This window comes from Hyperolius riggenbachi, chromosome 6 (genome assembly GCF_040937935.1).
Source record: "Hyperolius riggenbachi isolate aHypRig1 chromosome 6, aHypRig1.pri, whole genome shotgun sequence".
NCBI classification, from domain to species: Eukaryota; Metazoa; Chordata; class Amphibia; order Anura; family Hyperoliidae; genus Hyperolius; species Hyperolius riggenbachi.
The window spans coordinates 112,353,537-112,370,520 of record NC_090651.1 but is presented as its reverse complement, the minus strand read 5'-3'; the positions used below and the strand labels follow the sequence as shown (position 1 = coordinate 112,370,520).

General features: G+C 42.1%; 1 protein-coding gene across 2 annotated transcripts in view; it reads right to left on the bottom strand.

Moving 5' to 3' along the window:
* The window catches only part of ABCA4 (ATP binding cassette subfamily A member 4), a 300,886-nt gene that overhangs the window by 204,435 nt on the left and 79,467 nt on the right, over nucleotides 1-16,984 (bottom strand). For both annotated transcript variants that reach the window (XM_068239773.1, XM_068239774.1), the window contains exons 7-8: nucleotides 13,867-14,064; nucleotides 850-939 (exon numbers count right to left, since the gene is read on the bottom strand). In XM_068239773.1, the coding sequence (XP_068095874.1) occupies nucleotides 850-939; nucleotides 13,867-14,064 (288 nt within the window). The remainder of the gene's footprint in view (nucleotides 1-849; nucleotides 940-13,866; nucleotides 14,065-16,984) is intronic.

The following is a 16,984-nucleotide window of genomic DNA, read 5'->3' as shown; positions in this document are numbered from 1 at the left end:
GTGAGAAATTAATTTTTAAGCAGGGATAGTGAGAGAGAGACCTGGGTGAATAAATAAAGTGCCCTTAGCACTAGTGGTAATGTGTACACTAATATAGAGTATTACAAAAAAAAATCACTCAGCCAAAATGTATATTGATCTTCTCTCGTTTTGATTTACACTTAGGTCCTGACATCACACTGTGGGAGGGGTTTCTCTACAATATCAGCCTTACAGACGTCCCTGATGATCTATTCAAGAAAAGGAGATTTCTCATGGGAAAGGGGCATCAGCTACTGATTGGGATGAAGTTCAATCCCTGGTTACAGTTCCTCTTTAACTGATGCTCTGTTAAGTTCTGATCGATGTAAGATCAGTTCATTGTTACTTTCTAAACCTGCAATTTGGCATCAATCAATTAAGAATTTGGAGTGCTAATAATGCAAATAGATATCCTGCTAAACATCTACCAGATATTGCTTTTAGTGTGTGTGCATGTTTCAATTATTATTCGATCGATAAGCTATTTTCTGATCAAATGCAAACATGGATGGAAACGTCAATCACACATGATCGATTAGTGTGTAGCCTGTTTTACGAAGGGATCTCTAGTCCAAAGGTAATCAGAGATAATTAGTGTTCAATCACTAATAATAAGTAAGATAAGTGATCAGATCATTGCACTCATATGCATGTACTTCCTGTAAAGTCTTTTTATTTTAATACATCCAGGTCGTGTTGCCATGTATACACATAACAGCAATGAAAAACAAAATCTCTGATAAACTGCCAACCATTCAGAAACTCTAAATATATCAAATAAAAACGTGCATGTATACATGGCATGCAGAACACAGAACAACTGCTTACCTCCCGTAGTGAATCTGATAGATTGGACATGACTTTTCCCCAGAATTTTAAATCTATTCCACGGGAGCTGCTGTCTACAATAGTCGGGAGCTGCCAACAAACAAAAAGGAAACGTTTAGCATAAATGAACATAATGTGACTCTTGCGAGTTTATCTGTACAACCTGTGACCCGGTATATTATAAGGACTCTTTAGAAGCTCTGGTAGATTGTCACTTTCTATGCCCTTGCTGGAGAGATTTTTAATTTCTGTCAGTAGGTATGACACCAAATCTCCACCAAAAGGTATCTCTCATGTGGGGTACACATGATTCAATTTCCAGACGGGTAATCTGACAGTAAGTAGTATCATGTGTACATGTCCATACTGCTCCCGATCGATAGCAGGCCAGATTTTCCCGTGATAACTTCAGAAAATCAATTATTTTATGAAACAGGAGCAGATCAGATATGTCGGAAATAATCATCCAATTCTTATCAATCGTGTGTATTTAGCATTATTCTAATAGCAGTTATAAAGTGCTAAAATTCACCTGATTTCCTGTTTCTTTGCAAAAAGTATGGAAATAACACCAGTAGTGGCAGGAACAACCCAGCATGTTAAAAGTCCAACATACCATTATTCAATTCACTTTTTCTCCTACATTTTCTCCTAGGAGATCATTTTTAATCTCCTGGTTAAAATAACTTTCAGCGCTCTGCAATTGAAAAAGACCCAAGAATAGGTGAAAAAGTACTGTCAGAATTATTCTGAATATTTGTTTGCTTGTTGGTGGCTTAGAAGGTATTTTGTTGATTAGGGGCATGACAATATCACTTAGGGGAAAACTTAGGAGATAAGTGAATTGAATAAAGGTCTGTGTTCTAAACATTCTTTTTATCTTTTCTTTTTCTTGACTACACATTCTTCTGATGTTCATTAAGAAGTTCACTCTACAGCACTGTATTCATTTTAAGCTGATCTGGATTTCTTCTATTTTGATGTACCGTAAATGTTGTTTAATCATTTATACTGTAGTTAAAGGAGCTGCCATTTTTTTTTCTTTAGGCTGTACGTTGGGCTACATGTTCATTTTTGGGCACTTACCACCTCACTTTCCTGTGATATGATCCATATGTGGCATTTACATTTCATCTCTACCACCTGCTATCCAACCTAGAATACCCCACAGTCAACATAACTACATGTCCTGGTAGCAGTGTAAATAGTGTTTGCTTCTTTAAAGAGACACTGAAGCGAAAAAAAAAATATGATATAATGAATTGGTTGTGTACTATGAATAATTACTAGAAGTTTAGCAGCAAAGAAAATATTCTCATTTTTTTTTCAGGTATATAGTGTTTTTTCTAACATTGCATCATTCTATATGTGCATATTACACAACACTCAGCATTCAAAATGATTCCTTCAGAGCAGTCTGTGAACTAATGACCTCTCCTCTGGCAGAGAAAGAGTAAATAGTTCAATAACACTTGAGATAATAAAAGTCAGATAACAGCCCTCTCCACGACTTTGAAAGTCGCAGAGCTTAACCCATTCGCATTCCGTCGTTTTCACTTGAGAAATGTTCACCTCCCATTCATTAGCCTATAACTTTATCACTACTTATCACAACGAAATGATCTATATCTTGTTTTTTCCACCACCAATTAGGCTTTCTTTGGGGGGTACATTTTGCTAAGAGCCACTTCACAGGAAGAATAAGAAAAAACGGAAAAAATCATTATTTCTCAGTTTACAGCCATTATAGTTTTAAAATAATACATGCCTCCATAATTAAAACTCACATATTGTATTTGTCCATATGTCCCGGTTATTACACCATTAAAATTATGTCCCTATCACAATGTATAGCGACAATATTTTATTTGGAAATAAAGGTGCATTTTTTCCGTTTTGCATCTATCACTATTTACAAGTTTAAAATTAAAAAAATATAGAAATATTTCATCTTTACATTGATATTTAAAAAGTTTAGACCCTTAGGTAAATATTTACATTTTTTTTTATTGTAATGGTTTTTTTTTTATATTAAACATTTTATTTGGGTATTTTTGGGAGGGTGGGATGTAAACTATAGTTTTATAATGTAATTGTGTGTTGTTTTTAATTTTTTTTACTTTTAGTTGTAGTTTTACTTTTTGGCCACAAGATGGCGGCCATGAGTTTGTTTACATGATGTCACTCTAAGCGTAACACACGCTTAGAGTGACGCTGGGGGGAGGCAACGGCCAGAAAAAGCACAGCTTCCGAGAGAAGCTGTCGCTTTTTCAGCGGGGGAGAGGAATCAGTGATCGGGCACAATAGCCCGATACATTGATTCCGTGGCTACCAAATCCGCGGCCGGGAGTGCGCGTGCACGTGCGCGATCGGCCGCGGGAGTGCACGGTAGCGCGCATGGTTCCTGGACGTAGTTTCTACGTCCAGGAACCAAAATAGGTTAATTGCTTTTTTGCATAGAGATAACAACTGGAGTTTCTTAACTCTTCCTGTACTGGAAACAATTAGACTGATGTATCTGATCTTAATGTTTTATTTCTTAGCTGTACTACACATACAAATCATAATATCATAATTTTTTTTCGCTTCAGTGTCTCTTTAATATTTGTGACAGCACATTTAATGTACCTGTGTATGGGTTGTCTCAGGGCCGGGACAAAGTTCTCAAGCACTAGAGGCAGAATCCAAAGTGTGCCCCCCCAACTGTGCCAGCCCCAGTAAACGTGGCAAATGTGCCTCATGTATTGGCTCCCTCCCCAGTACAATAGCCTAATGTGCTGCCATACAGTATTAGGCAGCCCCCCCCCCCAGTATAATACCCAGATTCTCTCTCCTCCCCCCCCCCCCACAGTATCATAGTTAGATAACCACCCCCCCAGTATTGTAGTCAGATGTCCCCCTCCCTGATGACCCTTCCCCTTCTCCCCCTCAGTACTGTAGTTAGATGTGCCCCCACCCTCCCTTAACCCCAGTATTGCTGCCACACACTGCAGGAGGGAGGTCCAAGGAGAGGGGAAGAATATATGTCAGCCCCCCTCCCTTCGCCCTTGAAGCCGTGTGCCCAGAGGCTGGAGCCTATCCAGTCTTTACTTCGACCCGGCTCTGGGTTGTCTATCTTAAAGTGGGATGAAACACCATATTAACTGAAAATAAAAACAATAATCCAATAAGAAATTATGTATTTAGCTTACCTATCGTGTTGCTTTTATTATCGTTCACTGACAAATTTAGGGAAAATGTGATATGAAAAGAAGAAAATAATATTTCTGTTTTACTGTTTTTATGTGATACCAAAAGTGACATTACTTCCCTTTTCAACCCAGCTCAGTATTGATTTTCCCTCTCTACTACAACAGCTTAACCACTTCCTGCAAAATGGACATTTTAAAACATTGTACTTAATTTGGAAACGCCCTATATTTACAATTTTTATTGCAAATAGGATGTTTTATAAATGTCCGTTTTGCTGTAGGAAAGATTTGCTGTAGGAAAGATCTGTGGCCGCTTTATATTGTCTATTTGCATTGAGATAAGCTTGTTAGGGCTGGTTCAGACGGACGTTTGCAGAGCGTTTACTGCCAGCGTTCAGGGCTTGGCGTTAAACGCTCCCATTCAAGTGAATGGGAGCGTTTGTACCAAGCTTTTACGCGCGTTTGCACAAACGCGGCGTTCGGGTCCCGATTTTCACTGGCGTTCAAGGAGCCCCTGGAAGCTACATGTTGTTTCCAGGGGCGGTTAACCGCGACGGGTAATGTCCCCCTAGGGGAAGAAAAAACGCGACCGCATCCGAACGCAATGTGAACGCTGCTGAAAGCCTGAACGCATCACGAACGCAACGCCAACGAACGCGACGCCTCCAAACGTCCGTCTGAACCAGCCCTTAGGGTAAAATATTGGCACCTATTTTAGAAAAAGGGGAGTTTACATATATTTTGGGGCAGTAATTATTTTTAGGCATTTTTTTTTTAATTTTTGAATGTTACAACCCCATTTAAGGCTCTCTTATAAAGCCCATGGGACAACAGCTTCCAGTCTCTTCAGTCAGACTGCACCCTGCTCCAGTGAACAGTGTCGTTCAGCTCTTTTGATCCTGGAACACTGGAGAAATCTCAAGACTCTCAAGACTTCGGACTGGAGAAATCTCAAATAGGACCAGCTATGAAGGATGGGTAACCCCATCGACACATTAGAGTGTTATCATACTTGACTGTATCAGGTGACAGTAAAATGTGCGTGAGGTTTCAGTAACAACACCCACAGATATATGATCACACAGGAGCAGCCGAGACATTCAATGTAATCAGTCTTATTATGCTGTTTTCACACTCATAGGGGAGTCTGGTAGAAGTATAAATATTGTTGTCCTGAGAAGTTCACAGACCACAGACTATTCAGCCCTCAACTATTGCCAGACCGCTGTTTGTACATACCCACATGTGAGGTGCCAGTGATTTGTAATCATGGGGACGGTATGCCTCCAAACTGTCTGTGGGTCTCAGCAAAACATAATCAGCCTCTTTATTCCAGGAAACAATACGTTCTCTTTACCTTCCTGGCACCTTGCAAACATTTTCAAATATTGAGCAATGTTTTAAGTAAACATCATTAAGAGAGTTAAGTTCTTCCTCAGCATACATCACGCGCGTCATTGCGGAAGAGCTCTAGGGCAGTATACAGGAATATAATAATCTCTATAGTAATAGTTCAGAACTCACAGATGATATCTCATGATGCCTTACTTTAATGTAGTGTAAGGGTAGCAATGAGTTAAATTCTTAGCTGCCCAATATTAGTACCATATCCGTGCTGAGCCAGTGTGCTGCATCAGTGTGTGCCTGGGTGACGTTAGAGGCTGTTTTGAGTGTGTGTGTGTGAGTGTGCGTGTGTATGTGTGTGCATGCGTGTGAATTTGCGTTTGTGCATGTTTTCTAAAACAGACAAGGAGGGTTCTGCTTGTGTGTGTTACCTCTGCCCACAGCCCCATGCTCCTGCCCGCTAGGTTTCCAGAAGAACAATCTTTCCTTGTTCTGGTACCACTCCTTTCCACACCCCCATGGTCCCACCTGCTCAGTCAACAACTTCCTTTCTTGCTCTGGTACCACTTCTGTCAATGACTCCATTCTCCCGCCTCCCCCCTTCCTTCCCGCTCAGTCTCCAAAATAACTGCCACCCTTGCTCTGGTAAACCTCCTGTCTACGGCCTTATGCTCCTGCCCACTCAGTCTCCAGAAGAACAAGCATTTCTTGCCCTGGTGCCACTCCCGTCCACAGCCCCATGCTCCTGCCCACTCAGTCTCCAGAAGAACAATATTTCCTGGCTCTGGTAAAGCTCCTGCCCATGGCCACGTGGTTTCGCCTCTCTCAGTCCCCAGAAGAATGGTCTTTCCTTGCTCTGGTGTTTCTCTCGTCTATGGCCCCCATGATCCCGCCCACTCAGTCTCCAGAAGAACCACCTTGCCTTGCTTTGGTGCCACCCTTCATCTATGGCCCCATGCACCCACCCACTCAGTCTCCAGAAGAACAGCCTTTCCTTGCTCTGGCGCCACTCTCATCTACAGCCCCATGCTCCCGCCTCCTCAGTATCCAGAAGAATGCCCTTTCCTAATCAGGATGTAGTCCTCAAAATAAATAAGCATTGATCAAGGCACACAGAGTTTCACTAGAAACATATTTTCTTTATTGAATCTAACATCCAATCTATTAGAAAATTAAATACTCTATGCCTACCTTAAGAGCAGAGAATGATAGCTAAATGTAATTTGGAAGTCTAATGTTTATTGCCTAGAGGTTTAAGGTTAGATCACATCTTCTCACAAAAAATCTCCTTGTGCAACTGCTTGTGACGCCACTCTACTGAACTAAGATTTCAGAAGGAAAGTTTCTGCGTAACAATAGATTTATTTTCTTAGCATTGTGCGGGGAAGTTCTATGTAGTTGAAATTCCTCCAGCTTTGTGGTGACCTTGAGTCCTTGACATATGTGGAGCTATTGTCATGATATTTTAAAGTATCATCATAAGTGCAAAGCCCTTATATCCTCTGCCTCAACAATACCTCATGCACAATAGCAGTGTTCAGATCATGTGACAAACAGCTCTGGAGTTTTAAGACACAAAGAGGAATTTCAGACAGACATAAGGGTTTAACAGTCAGGGTCTGACCTTTTATGTCATACATTGTTACTATTATGTATGCAAGTATGACATTTGCAACCACTATTTACTGCACAGTACTGTATAATATGCAGGTTCTTTCTAAATAAGAGATACCGGTAATTATATATTTCAAAAAGATTGTGTCAGTGAGAGCAAAATAGAACTATTACAAGAGTACTTTACCACAGTTCATATTATCTGCTGAGGGTTCCCCGATTCCTTTAAAGTGCACCTGAAGTGAGAAGGATACGGAGGCTGACATTTTTTTTTCCTTTTAATCAATGCAAAATTCTTGGCTGTCCTGATGATCCTCCACTTCTAAAACTTCTAATAAGCTTTCACCTTATGCATGAAATGATAACGAAAGGTTACATTGTGCATTACAAGTGTGATGTGACGCATACAGTACATAGTAGGTATGCTTCACTCCCATTGTAAATGTGCATGTTGTCCGGTAAATGCACAGCATGCTGCAAATTACTTGGAGCTCCAAATCCCAGGTGTTCTTCCCAAAGGCACTTAAACCTTGACCCGAAAAAGCAGGTAAGACCTGCGAAACACGTCATCTTTTTAAGTAGCTAAGAAAATTGAGTTGTGATGCCCTACTCTTGAGGTATGAGAAGGATAAGGAAGTTGCATTGCAGCAACATCCTGAAAAAGGGAGCAATTTTTCCAAAATAGAGCCTTTGCCACGTGAATGTTCTTTAATGCTCAGAGTTCCCTACTAGACTTCCCCACGGCGATGACGGGCCCTCGGGGGAAGACCTACCGCTAGTCTAACCATAAAAACATAATTTTCCTAGTGCTGCTAATCAATAATGGTATACACATTAATTCAAACAGACATCAAAAATGTGACAGCGCTCCAGGCTGCAAACTGAAATGTAAGCCAACAGAGGCATGCAGAGCCCCACAGGGGCTAAATACATGCCTTGAATGCAAACCAGATGCAAATGATGTACTAATTCCTAATCTAAAAATTTGAATGCAGGTTGTGGCACATGAATGCAACTAGCCAAAATCCTCCTAGCACTTACTATGAACTTGGTTATTGATGAGAAAAAGGTAGAGATAGTTTTCATATGATGGCAAAGAGTGTCACCCAACACTGGTTAAAGTCAGGGAGCAGCAGAGTGCTGGTCAAGGCAGAGCAGGATATTGCAGAACTGCAATATTAGGGTAGAGAGTGCAGAGTGCCCAAACAGAACTGGACCACGGCCATCTGGGTGTTCTTTAATCCCTTGTATTCTGGCCCAACCAAAATCAGCTGTCCCGTTTGTGCTTTGTGCATAAAATGAGGCAAAACTAATTAGTGTAAAAAAAAATAGTAAGTGGCCAATTGCTATTAAATATCACTGTGCTCTTCAGGTATTTAGATCTCTTTCCAGACTTTGGTAATCAGTTTGGCTGAACAGCACTAGAGATGGCCCGAACATCAAATTTTCACTTCGTGAACGCGAACTCAAACTTGCTGCAAAGGTTCACGAATTGGCAAACTGTGCAAACCGCCATAGACTTCAATGGGCAGGCAAATTCTAAAAACTACAGGGACTGCTTCTGGCCACAAAAGTGATGGAAAAGTTATTTCAAGGGGCCTAACACCTGGATGGGGGCATGCCAGAGTAGGATCCATGGCAAAAGTCTCACCGAAAATTACGTCGTTGACGAGTCGTGTTTTAATCTCTAAAGAGCAGAAATCACGGTACATTCCTACATTTGTGGAAAAAAGTGCTGCTTTAAAACATCCGGCGTGTGTACATGTCCATCAGGTAGTGTAAGGGTTAGGCCCGCTTCACACTTCACAAATGCAGCGTTTACCGCACTGCAAACACTTTAAGTTTATGAAGTGCGCCCAGTAAACCGGCAAATTAATCCCCAGCTCCATAGAGCCTGTCCTAGCACCCAGGTCATACAGATACTCATCGATGGCTCGTTCTTGTTCAAACATCATAAACGTGGAATTGCAGCGAGTCTGGCCGTCGAAAATGACGCGCCTTTACTGGCATGTGGTTTTGCCACTGAATCTCGGCGCACCATGGCTGTGTATGTACATCTGCAGCAGAGGGCCAGAACGATGCTGTCGTGGCATATACATTATACATTTACCTTAAAAAAAAAAAAAAAAAAAACACTGACAAGCGATGTGGTCACTTGGCTCTGCACATGATGGTGCAGGTTCACATACAAATGTAATTTGAGAAAAAACATATATATTTTTGCAGCCACTGTAGCAGAGGCCAGACAATGTGATGGCCCTATACATTTTACCCCCCCCCCCCCCAAATATTTTTTTTTTAAGAAAAACAATGGTTGTTGCATCCCTGATGAGTGACACTGACAAGAGATACATTGACTTGGCTCTGTACATGTATGTGCAGATTTACATACCAATGTAATTTGAGAAAAAAAAATATATTTTTGCAGCCTCTGTAGCAGAGGCCAGACAACAGACAACTGCAATATAGCAGTATCAAAAGAGAACAACAATCGCACTTATGATGATGGGGTGTATTGTGCAAGGTACTGTACCAATAGCAGCAGTGTGCACTCCTGTGCCGTGCAGCTAAAGTCATTGCATTGGACGCGTACGTTAAAAAGGGGCGCTGGGAAAAAAGGGCGCCGGGTTTTTAACGATAAGCATGGATAATGTTTAAAAATGTATTGTACTGTATTTCGTTTAAAATTAATGTTTTTTAAAGTTATAAATCACTAAATAATGTGCATTAAATCGGCAATTGTAAAAACGTTAATCTTTCGTTTAAATAGTGAAACGTATAATAACGTTTAAAAAAAAAATTACTAAGTAACCCTCCCTGTACCTACCCCTAACCCCTAGACCCCCCTGTTGATGCCTAAACCTAAGACCCCCCCTGTTGGTGCCTAAGTAACCCTCCCTGTACCTACCCCTAACCCCTAGACCCCCCTATTAGTGCCTAAACCTAAGACCCCCCTGTTGGTGCCTAAACCTAAGACCCCCCTGTTAGTGCCTAAACCTAAGACCCCCCTGTTGGTGCCTAAACCTAAGACCCCCCTGTTGGTGCCTAAACCTAAGACCCCCTGTTGGTGCCTAAACCTAATACCCCCCTGTTGGTGCCTAAACCTAAGACCCCCCTTTTGGTGCCTAAACCTAAGACCCCCTGTTGGTGCCTAAACCTAAGACCCCCCTGTTGGTTGCTAAACCTAAGACCCCCCCCCCCCCCCCTGTTGTTTTTTTCGTTTAAAAATAATGGAAAAAAAAAATAAAAAATAAAAAAAAGTACTGTTTTTCGTTTAAAAATAATGTTTGGAAAAAAATATTGTACTGTTTTTCGTTTAAAAATAATATTTAAAAATGTATAAATCATTAAATAATGTGTAATCATGAGAAACAGTAATAAAACATTAAGTCTCCGGGCGCCGCTTTTAAAACGTTAGTTTTCTCCGGCGCCCTTTTTTCCTATCGGGCGCCCATTAAACGATATTTATTATAGGAGTGAATGGCGGCGCCCGATTTGTCCACTAGCCTCAGGCGCCCGAATTTACTGTTTCCGCATTGGACACCCACTGGATGCAGAGAAATGCGATATAACAATATCAAAAGAGAACAAAAATAGCACTTATGATGGGGTGTTTTGTGCAAGCTACTGTACCAATAGCAGCAGTGGGCACAGTGCACACCTGTATTAGTGCACTATGGACAGTGAGACACACAGAACTGCAATAGCACAATACTAATAAAATGTATGTGCCAGTACCAGCCCTGAGAAGGGCTCTTTGGGTCCTCAGGAGGACGCTGTGCTAACAAAACTTATGTAAAAGTGGTACTAGCCCTGAGAAGGGCTCTTTGGGTGCGCAGTCAGGACGCTGTACTAACAAAACCTATGTACCGGTACCAGCCCTGAGAAGGGCTCTTTGGGTGTTTAGTCAGTATGCTGTACTAACACAACCTATGTACCAGGAGTACCAGCCCTCAGTAGGGCTCTTAGGGTGTTCAGTCAGGATGCTGTACTAACACAACCTATTCCAGTACCAGCCCTGAGAAGTGCTCTTTGGATGCTTAGTCAGACGCTGTACTAACAAAACCTATGTGCCAGTACCAGGCCTGAGAAGGGCTCTTTGGGTGCTCAGGACGCTGTATTAACAGCAAGAAAGTCAGTGGGGACACAGAACAGAGGCCTAACTACACTTTCCCTATCTGCAGCCAGCTCTTTCCCTGCTCTCACTCACAGCACAGCTACAGGCAGACTGTAAAATGGCTGCCATGCTAGCATTTGTATAGGGGCAGGGGGTGGTCTGGGAGGGAGAGTGCTAGCTGATTGGCTGCCATGTGTCTGCTGTATAGTTGGTGGGTCAAACACGCCATGTATTCACCTAACTATTTGCTACGCAAACTGTTTGGGCCATTCTAAACAGCACTTGACCTGAACTGAAAACTGAAAATGTGTCTTTCCTAGGAGGTATCTGTAAACTAATTAGAAAAAAAACAACAAGTGGCTAATTGCTGTTTCTGCTGAAAATGACTGTAATTACAGGTATGCGTGTTGCTACCCAAAAAAGACACAGACACACAACATTTATTTCGCGCTTTTCTCCTGGCAGACTCAAAGCGCTAGAGCTGCAGCCACTAGGACGCACTCAGTAGCAGTGTTAGGGTGACTTGCCCAAGGTCTTCTACCGAACAAGAAGAGATGAGATTTGAACCCAGGTCCCCTTAACCAGTCAGTACACTATCCAGCCACAAAAAGGATGACTCTTGTCACTCATATAAAGCAAACACAGCTGAATCAGGGCATTCTCATCTCATATTTGCAAGTGTCCCAAGTCCTATCCTTGGTGACATAACAACAGTGGAAACAGCAATGTGACAGACGATGGGGGGGGGGGGGGGGGTAAGGTGCCCTTTCAGATAACAGCTCATTATCATATCTTGCTGCTGCCAGACAGATGATATGTGCAGTTCCCCATCAGCATCAGTGCTTCTATCTATCCACAATGGAGATAAGGGCTCCGAAGTGGCCAGACATGAGACTTTGTAACCGATATGTGATAACAAAAATCTTTATTCCTTTATTTAATGTATTTCATATTAACCAGTCCTCCTGCGGCACATACCCTGGCTGCAGCGAGCCTTTTTCCTGGAACAAGTACAGTGGAGCTGACAGCTGTAATAACAGCAGAGCTGAAGACAGAGGCTCACTTTACCAACCACAGCTGAGCAAACCAGATATGGAGCCTTCAGATCACATGGCTTGTTCTGCACTCCGCAGGTACCAATGTGACTTCTTCCGTCCTGTGCCAAGAAAAACGGACTTCCCTTTTCCCATCAAGAGATTGCCTAGAAACACTCGCTGTTATCCTTCCCTGGACACGTTGTATGGAACAACAAATATTTCACTTAGCTGTGAAGAAAGCCTGTGCTGCAATTATTAAGTGCTTTTCCTTGAAATTGGAATTACAGCTTATCAGGCTGATATGCAGTAATGAGTGTGTTTTCATTTTAGCTCTTTGATCAAATCTAGGACAGAAACTTAAAGTGGACCTGAACTCTTGCACAGCACAGAAGGGAAACATAGAGAAATGCACCCTGTATGTATTTAGAGAGTTTAGCCTGTCTAATTCCCCCTGCTCTGTGCCTAATCACCACTGTAATTTGATCTCTTGGCTGTGCAGGCAGAGTAGCTATTTTTTTAACACAGGATGTTAACCCTATGTCTGTTTCCATGAAAACAGGAAGTAGACACACTGCAGAATTATTGCAGGATTTGTATCAGTTGTAACAAAGAAATGTTTTTCTTTAAAGGTTATTATGCTGTTGCTTATCTTTTAGAGCAGAAAGGAGTTCAGGTCCGCTTTAAGCTATGTGCACACGTTCAACAAAGTCATTTGAAACATCCAAAGAACAACAGATGTTGCCTAATCAGACGACAATCAATTGTGTTAAAACGAAGCCAAACCAAACGAGAACGACAAGATGTCAAGCATTTTGTCTGATCCCATCCAGTGGATCAACTCAGACGATTGTTGGGAAGATATCCTGCAGTTGGCCACATCTGTTCAATGACATTTAAATTACATTGTTCTACGGAATGTGTACAAGTCGTGCGTGATGTCGCTTCCACGTGCAACATTTAAATGAGTTGGTCATTTGTAATATCAGTGTGCAGACAACATCATTAAAAAGACTCGTTTAACTTTGTCGCTGGTAACATTTTTTCCGGGATGTTGATTGTCTTGGTTGGTTGGCGGCGTTTGTCGAGCGTGTGTATGGACCTTTTAAACGGGTTGTGACCTCCATAAATAGAAAATTGCCTAAGAATAGTTAGTGCCACAAATATGGCATACATTTAAATAGCACACTAGTGTGCACACCATTCCCGAGGTGCTGGACCGAGGTACTAAGTAGAACAATCCAGGGGGACCGCGCACTAAAGGTAGAATAAAGCCTTGTTTATTCATAAATCGTGGCAAGAGTCCATTCACAAAAAACAACGAGGGGGTCCCTTGTCAAGGTAACAAAACAAAATGGCTACGATGGCCTAAAAATAGTTAGTGCCACAAATACATATGTAAACTCCCTTTTCATTCCAAAATAGGTCCCTATATGTCCTTTAATTTTTTTTTTTCTTTTTTACTTGGTCTGGTACCTTTGCTGAACTGTGCAGTGCCAAAATCGTGGGGAGTCTTTTTTTTCAGCCACAGTGACAAGCTTACCTTGTACCCCCCATCCCCCCCCCTGCACAGCTTTATTATCATGTTAGACATACCTCTCTGACACTGTAGCTGAGCCACAAGTAAGCATGATGTACTTTGTAAAGTCCCAAACGATGCTGTGAGTTAATAATAGTACATGCTATAAAATACAGGCTCAGAGAGTAAAGTACTTACAACTTCAAAGACTTTGAAGAAGTCAATGTTGGCATACAGGACATCCTCTATCCTCTGCAGCCTCTGCTGGGACAGCACACACATAGAGTTGCGTACTGAATGCATTCCCCTGCGGCTGGTGAAGATGATGAATCGCTCCAAGAGAGCCTGGCTGCATGCAATGTCTTTCAGCGCCAGGTCAGGCACCCCATACGCAAACTACAAGGAAAAAATAAATAATGTGAGCACATAAAAAGGATAAATCACCAAGAAACAGAATTCACCATAGTAAGAGTCACTGTGTACAGGGCTGTTTCTAGCCATGTGGTGCTCCAAACAAGGCACCCATTGCCCCTCCAACCTTGTGGATTGAAAGATCATTACCTGCATTCATTAGTTATGCGGGCGCAAATATCAAATCTATAGGATTCACCTCACTGGGCCAAAATCATGTAATCCACATAACAAACACCTTCTATCATTTTTAGTATGGGGTGTGTAGCTCGATTCCTCCTGTCCCTAGCAGTATGGCCTGGTAGCCTGGGGGAGTCGCACTTTGTCCCACACGCACGCCTCCATCAGATTCCTGTGGTCGGGAGCGTTCTGCGCATTTGCAATAACCACCGCGCAGGCACAGAACAGTCGCAGTCATAGAAGCACGACGGACAGGCGCGCATGCCAGGCTACCGGGCCTACTGCGGAGGACAGAAGCTGCCCAGGGAGACGGCGAGGGACTGAGCAGCCTCAAGAGGACTTAAAGGAATACTATCGATACCCAAGTGTTCTAAAATGACAGTGGGCAAATAATGTCTAAGTAGCTGTGTAAACATTTTCCTACTTTTCATGTTAAATATCAGAGGCAAAAACTGTAATTTATTGAGGGTAGGTTTTAGCTATATTGGGACAAATCAATTGCAGAAGGGTGTGTCTGCTTCAATGCACAGCCAGACTACAGAAAGCAAATATCAAACATATCAAACTCTGAAAGCAAGAACAAGCTGTGACAATTAGTAACATTTCCTCTGCTCTCTTCAGACACCTCAGTCAGAAACACAGGACACAGGAGTTGCAGCTGTTGGGAGCTCACTTCTCTGTCACACACAGAGCTACACATGGAGTTAACTGATCAAGTGTGAGGGGAATTTCCCCTCTCCTCATGGCTCAGTCAGCCGTCAGTTTTGGCGCCAGTAAACTTTGAAAGTATTTTGCTAACAGTAAACAAAGAAGTTGCTACTAAAATGTATACACCAGTACTTGGCAGCACTTCCCAAACAATTCCTGTGTCAATTGAAAAATATATGTGAATCGATAGTATTCCTTTAAAGAGTAACTCCAGTGAACATTTTACTGTTGACAGGTGATGTAGCTGCTGCATGGTTTTTGGCAGCAGGAAACTGCCAAAAGTTCAAACTTTTCTTGTGGGAGGGGGTTACTTGTGGGAGGGGTTTCACCACAATATCAGTTATACAGCCTGGCAGATCGCTCAAAACCAGTCTTATCAGCTGAATAACGGACTGTACACTCACCCAATTTGGCGTCCGAACGACTGAACGACGGGACGTCCAAACGACCCGTCATTTAAAAAAATCCGACGTGTGTATGGGCCTTTACTCAGCACAGCAACTGTAGTCCCTTCCCCGCTTCTTAACAGGACTTCTTGCCTACTAAACAAGACAACAAGACTGTAGGCAGACCTGTTACACTGCCACAGAGGTCTTGAGCTGCTGTCGAAAATGATATATTTGCATTTTGAAGGACGAACAGAGAGGCGTCTATATTACAGCGTTTGTTTGTTGGGAAAACAGTTCCACCTTAACGATTTCCAGTCTGTGTGTCTGTCTAGAAGGACCTGGAATATTTAATGTGTTGCTAAATGCGCATTTGATCTTAGGATTTCAATCAGTGAGAGTATTATCAGCATGCCATGATTAGTCTGGCAAACAAGGTAATAGACCTTATCCATACAGTGGACATATTTATCTGCTGAGAACATAATGGAATGTCTTTTGTTACTAATCAATATGGGAAATGAGGAATCATCAGAGTGGAACTGATGTCAGGCTGGCTGGATTCAGTTACCTATTACTGGCTTTCATTTATAAGTATAAGTGTATGCTTCACTGGGAGAGATGGCTCAAGTGATTGGGTGGAAGTATAATACCAGCATTCAGCACATGCACAGAAATACAGAGACAGACACTCATTATACCACTTCTGTACTCCAGGAGCTGGAACTACAAGACTTATATACTTTTACTCATCTTGAAAACAGTTTAAAATCAAAGTATTTATTTAACAATTAAACAACAAATGGGTACAAAGTTCAGAAGGCCAGTCAAGAAATACCCTTTATATACCGTGTGATAGCTTCATAGGCAATGTGCTCAAATGTAGCCCTTTTTGTTACAAGCAATTCTATATTTAGATGCTCTCACATCACCTGAATCAACCAAACTGCAAGAGTCAATAGCAGGGTCTGTGGGTTGTGCTGCAGCCCCAATAATTTATGGAAGAATACTTGCTAAATGGATGCCTGTACGGCTAGGTTCACAGTGGTCAGTTGTATAATGTATGCATTAGAATGTTTTATATTGAGTGTGAACTGCAATGGAGACTGGACATAGCCTTTTATACAAAGCCTGCATGCAGCGAGTTAGAATAACGCGATCAGTTTTAATGCAGTACTGCAAACAGCCCCATATACATTCCTGGGGCTTCCTCCAGCCCCCTCTGGGCTGATCGGTCCCTCATCGTTTTTTTTTACTTCATTTTTTATCCAATGCTGTTGCTAGACTTGCTATCCAATATGGCAGGAGTAAATTTTAGTGTTAACAGAGAATGTTTTTTAAAAATAAGCACAGGGAGGGGGACCTTGACTCCCTTATTAATGTTTATTTCTGCACCTGCTTAGCTAAATGTTAGCGTTAGAAATACAAGATGTCTGAAGGAGTCCTGGCAGGCATAGTTGGTGACATCATTCACGAGAGATATGATACTGGAGTTGCCCAACCGCTGGGACCGTTTGGTAGTGTGTTAGAAGGGGCTTATTTCCAGGAGCCGCAGCTGTTTCCGATTGGGCTACGGCTCCCGTTGTGCTGCATAGTTGCAGCTCGAATCGCTAACCTGTGCCATGCATGGC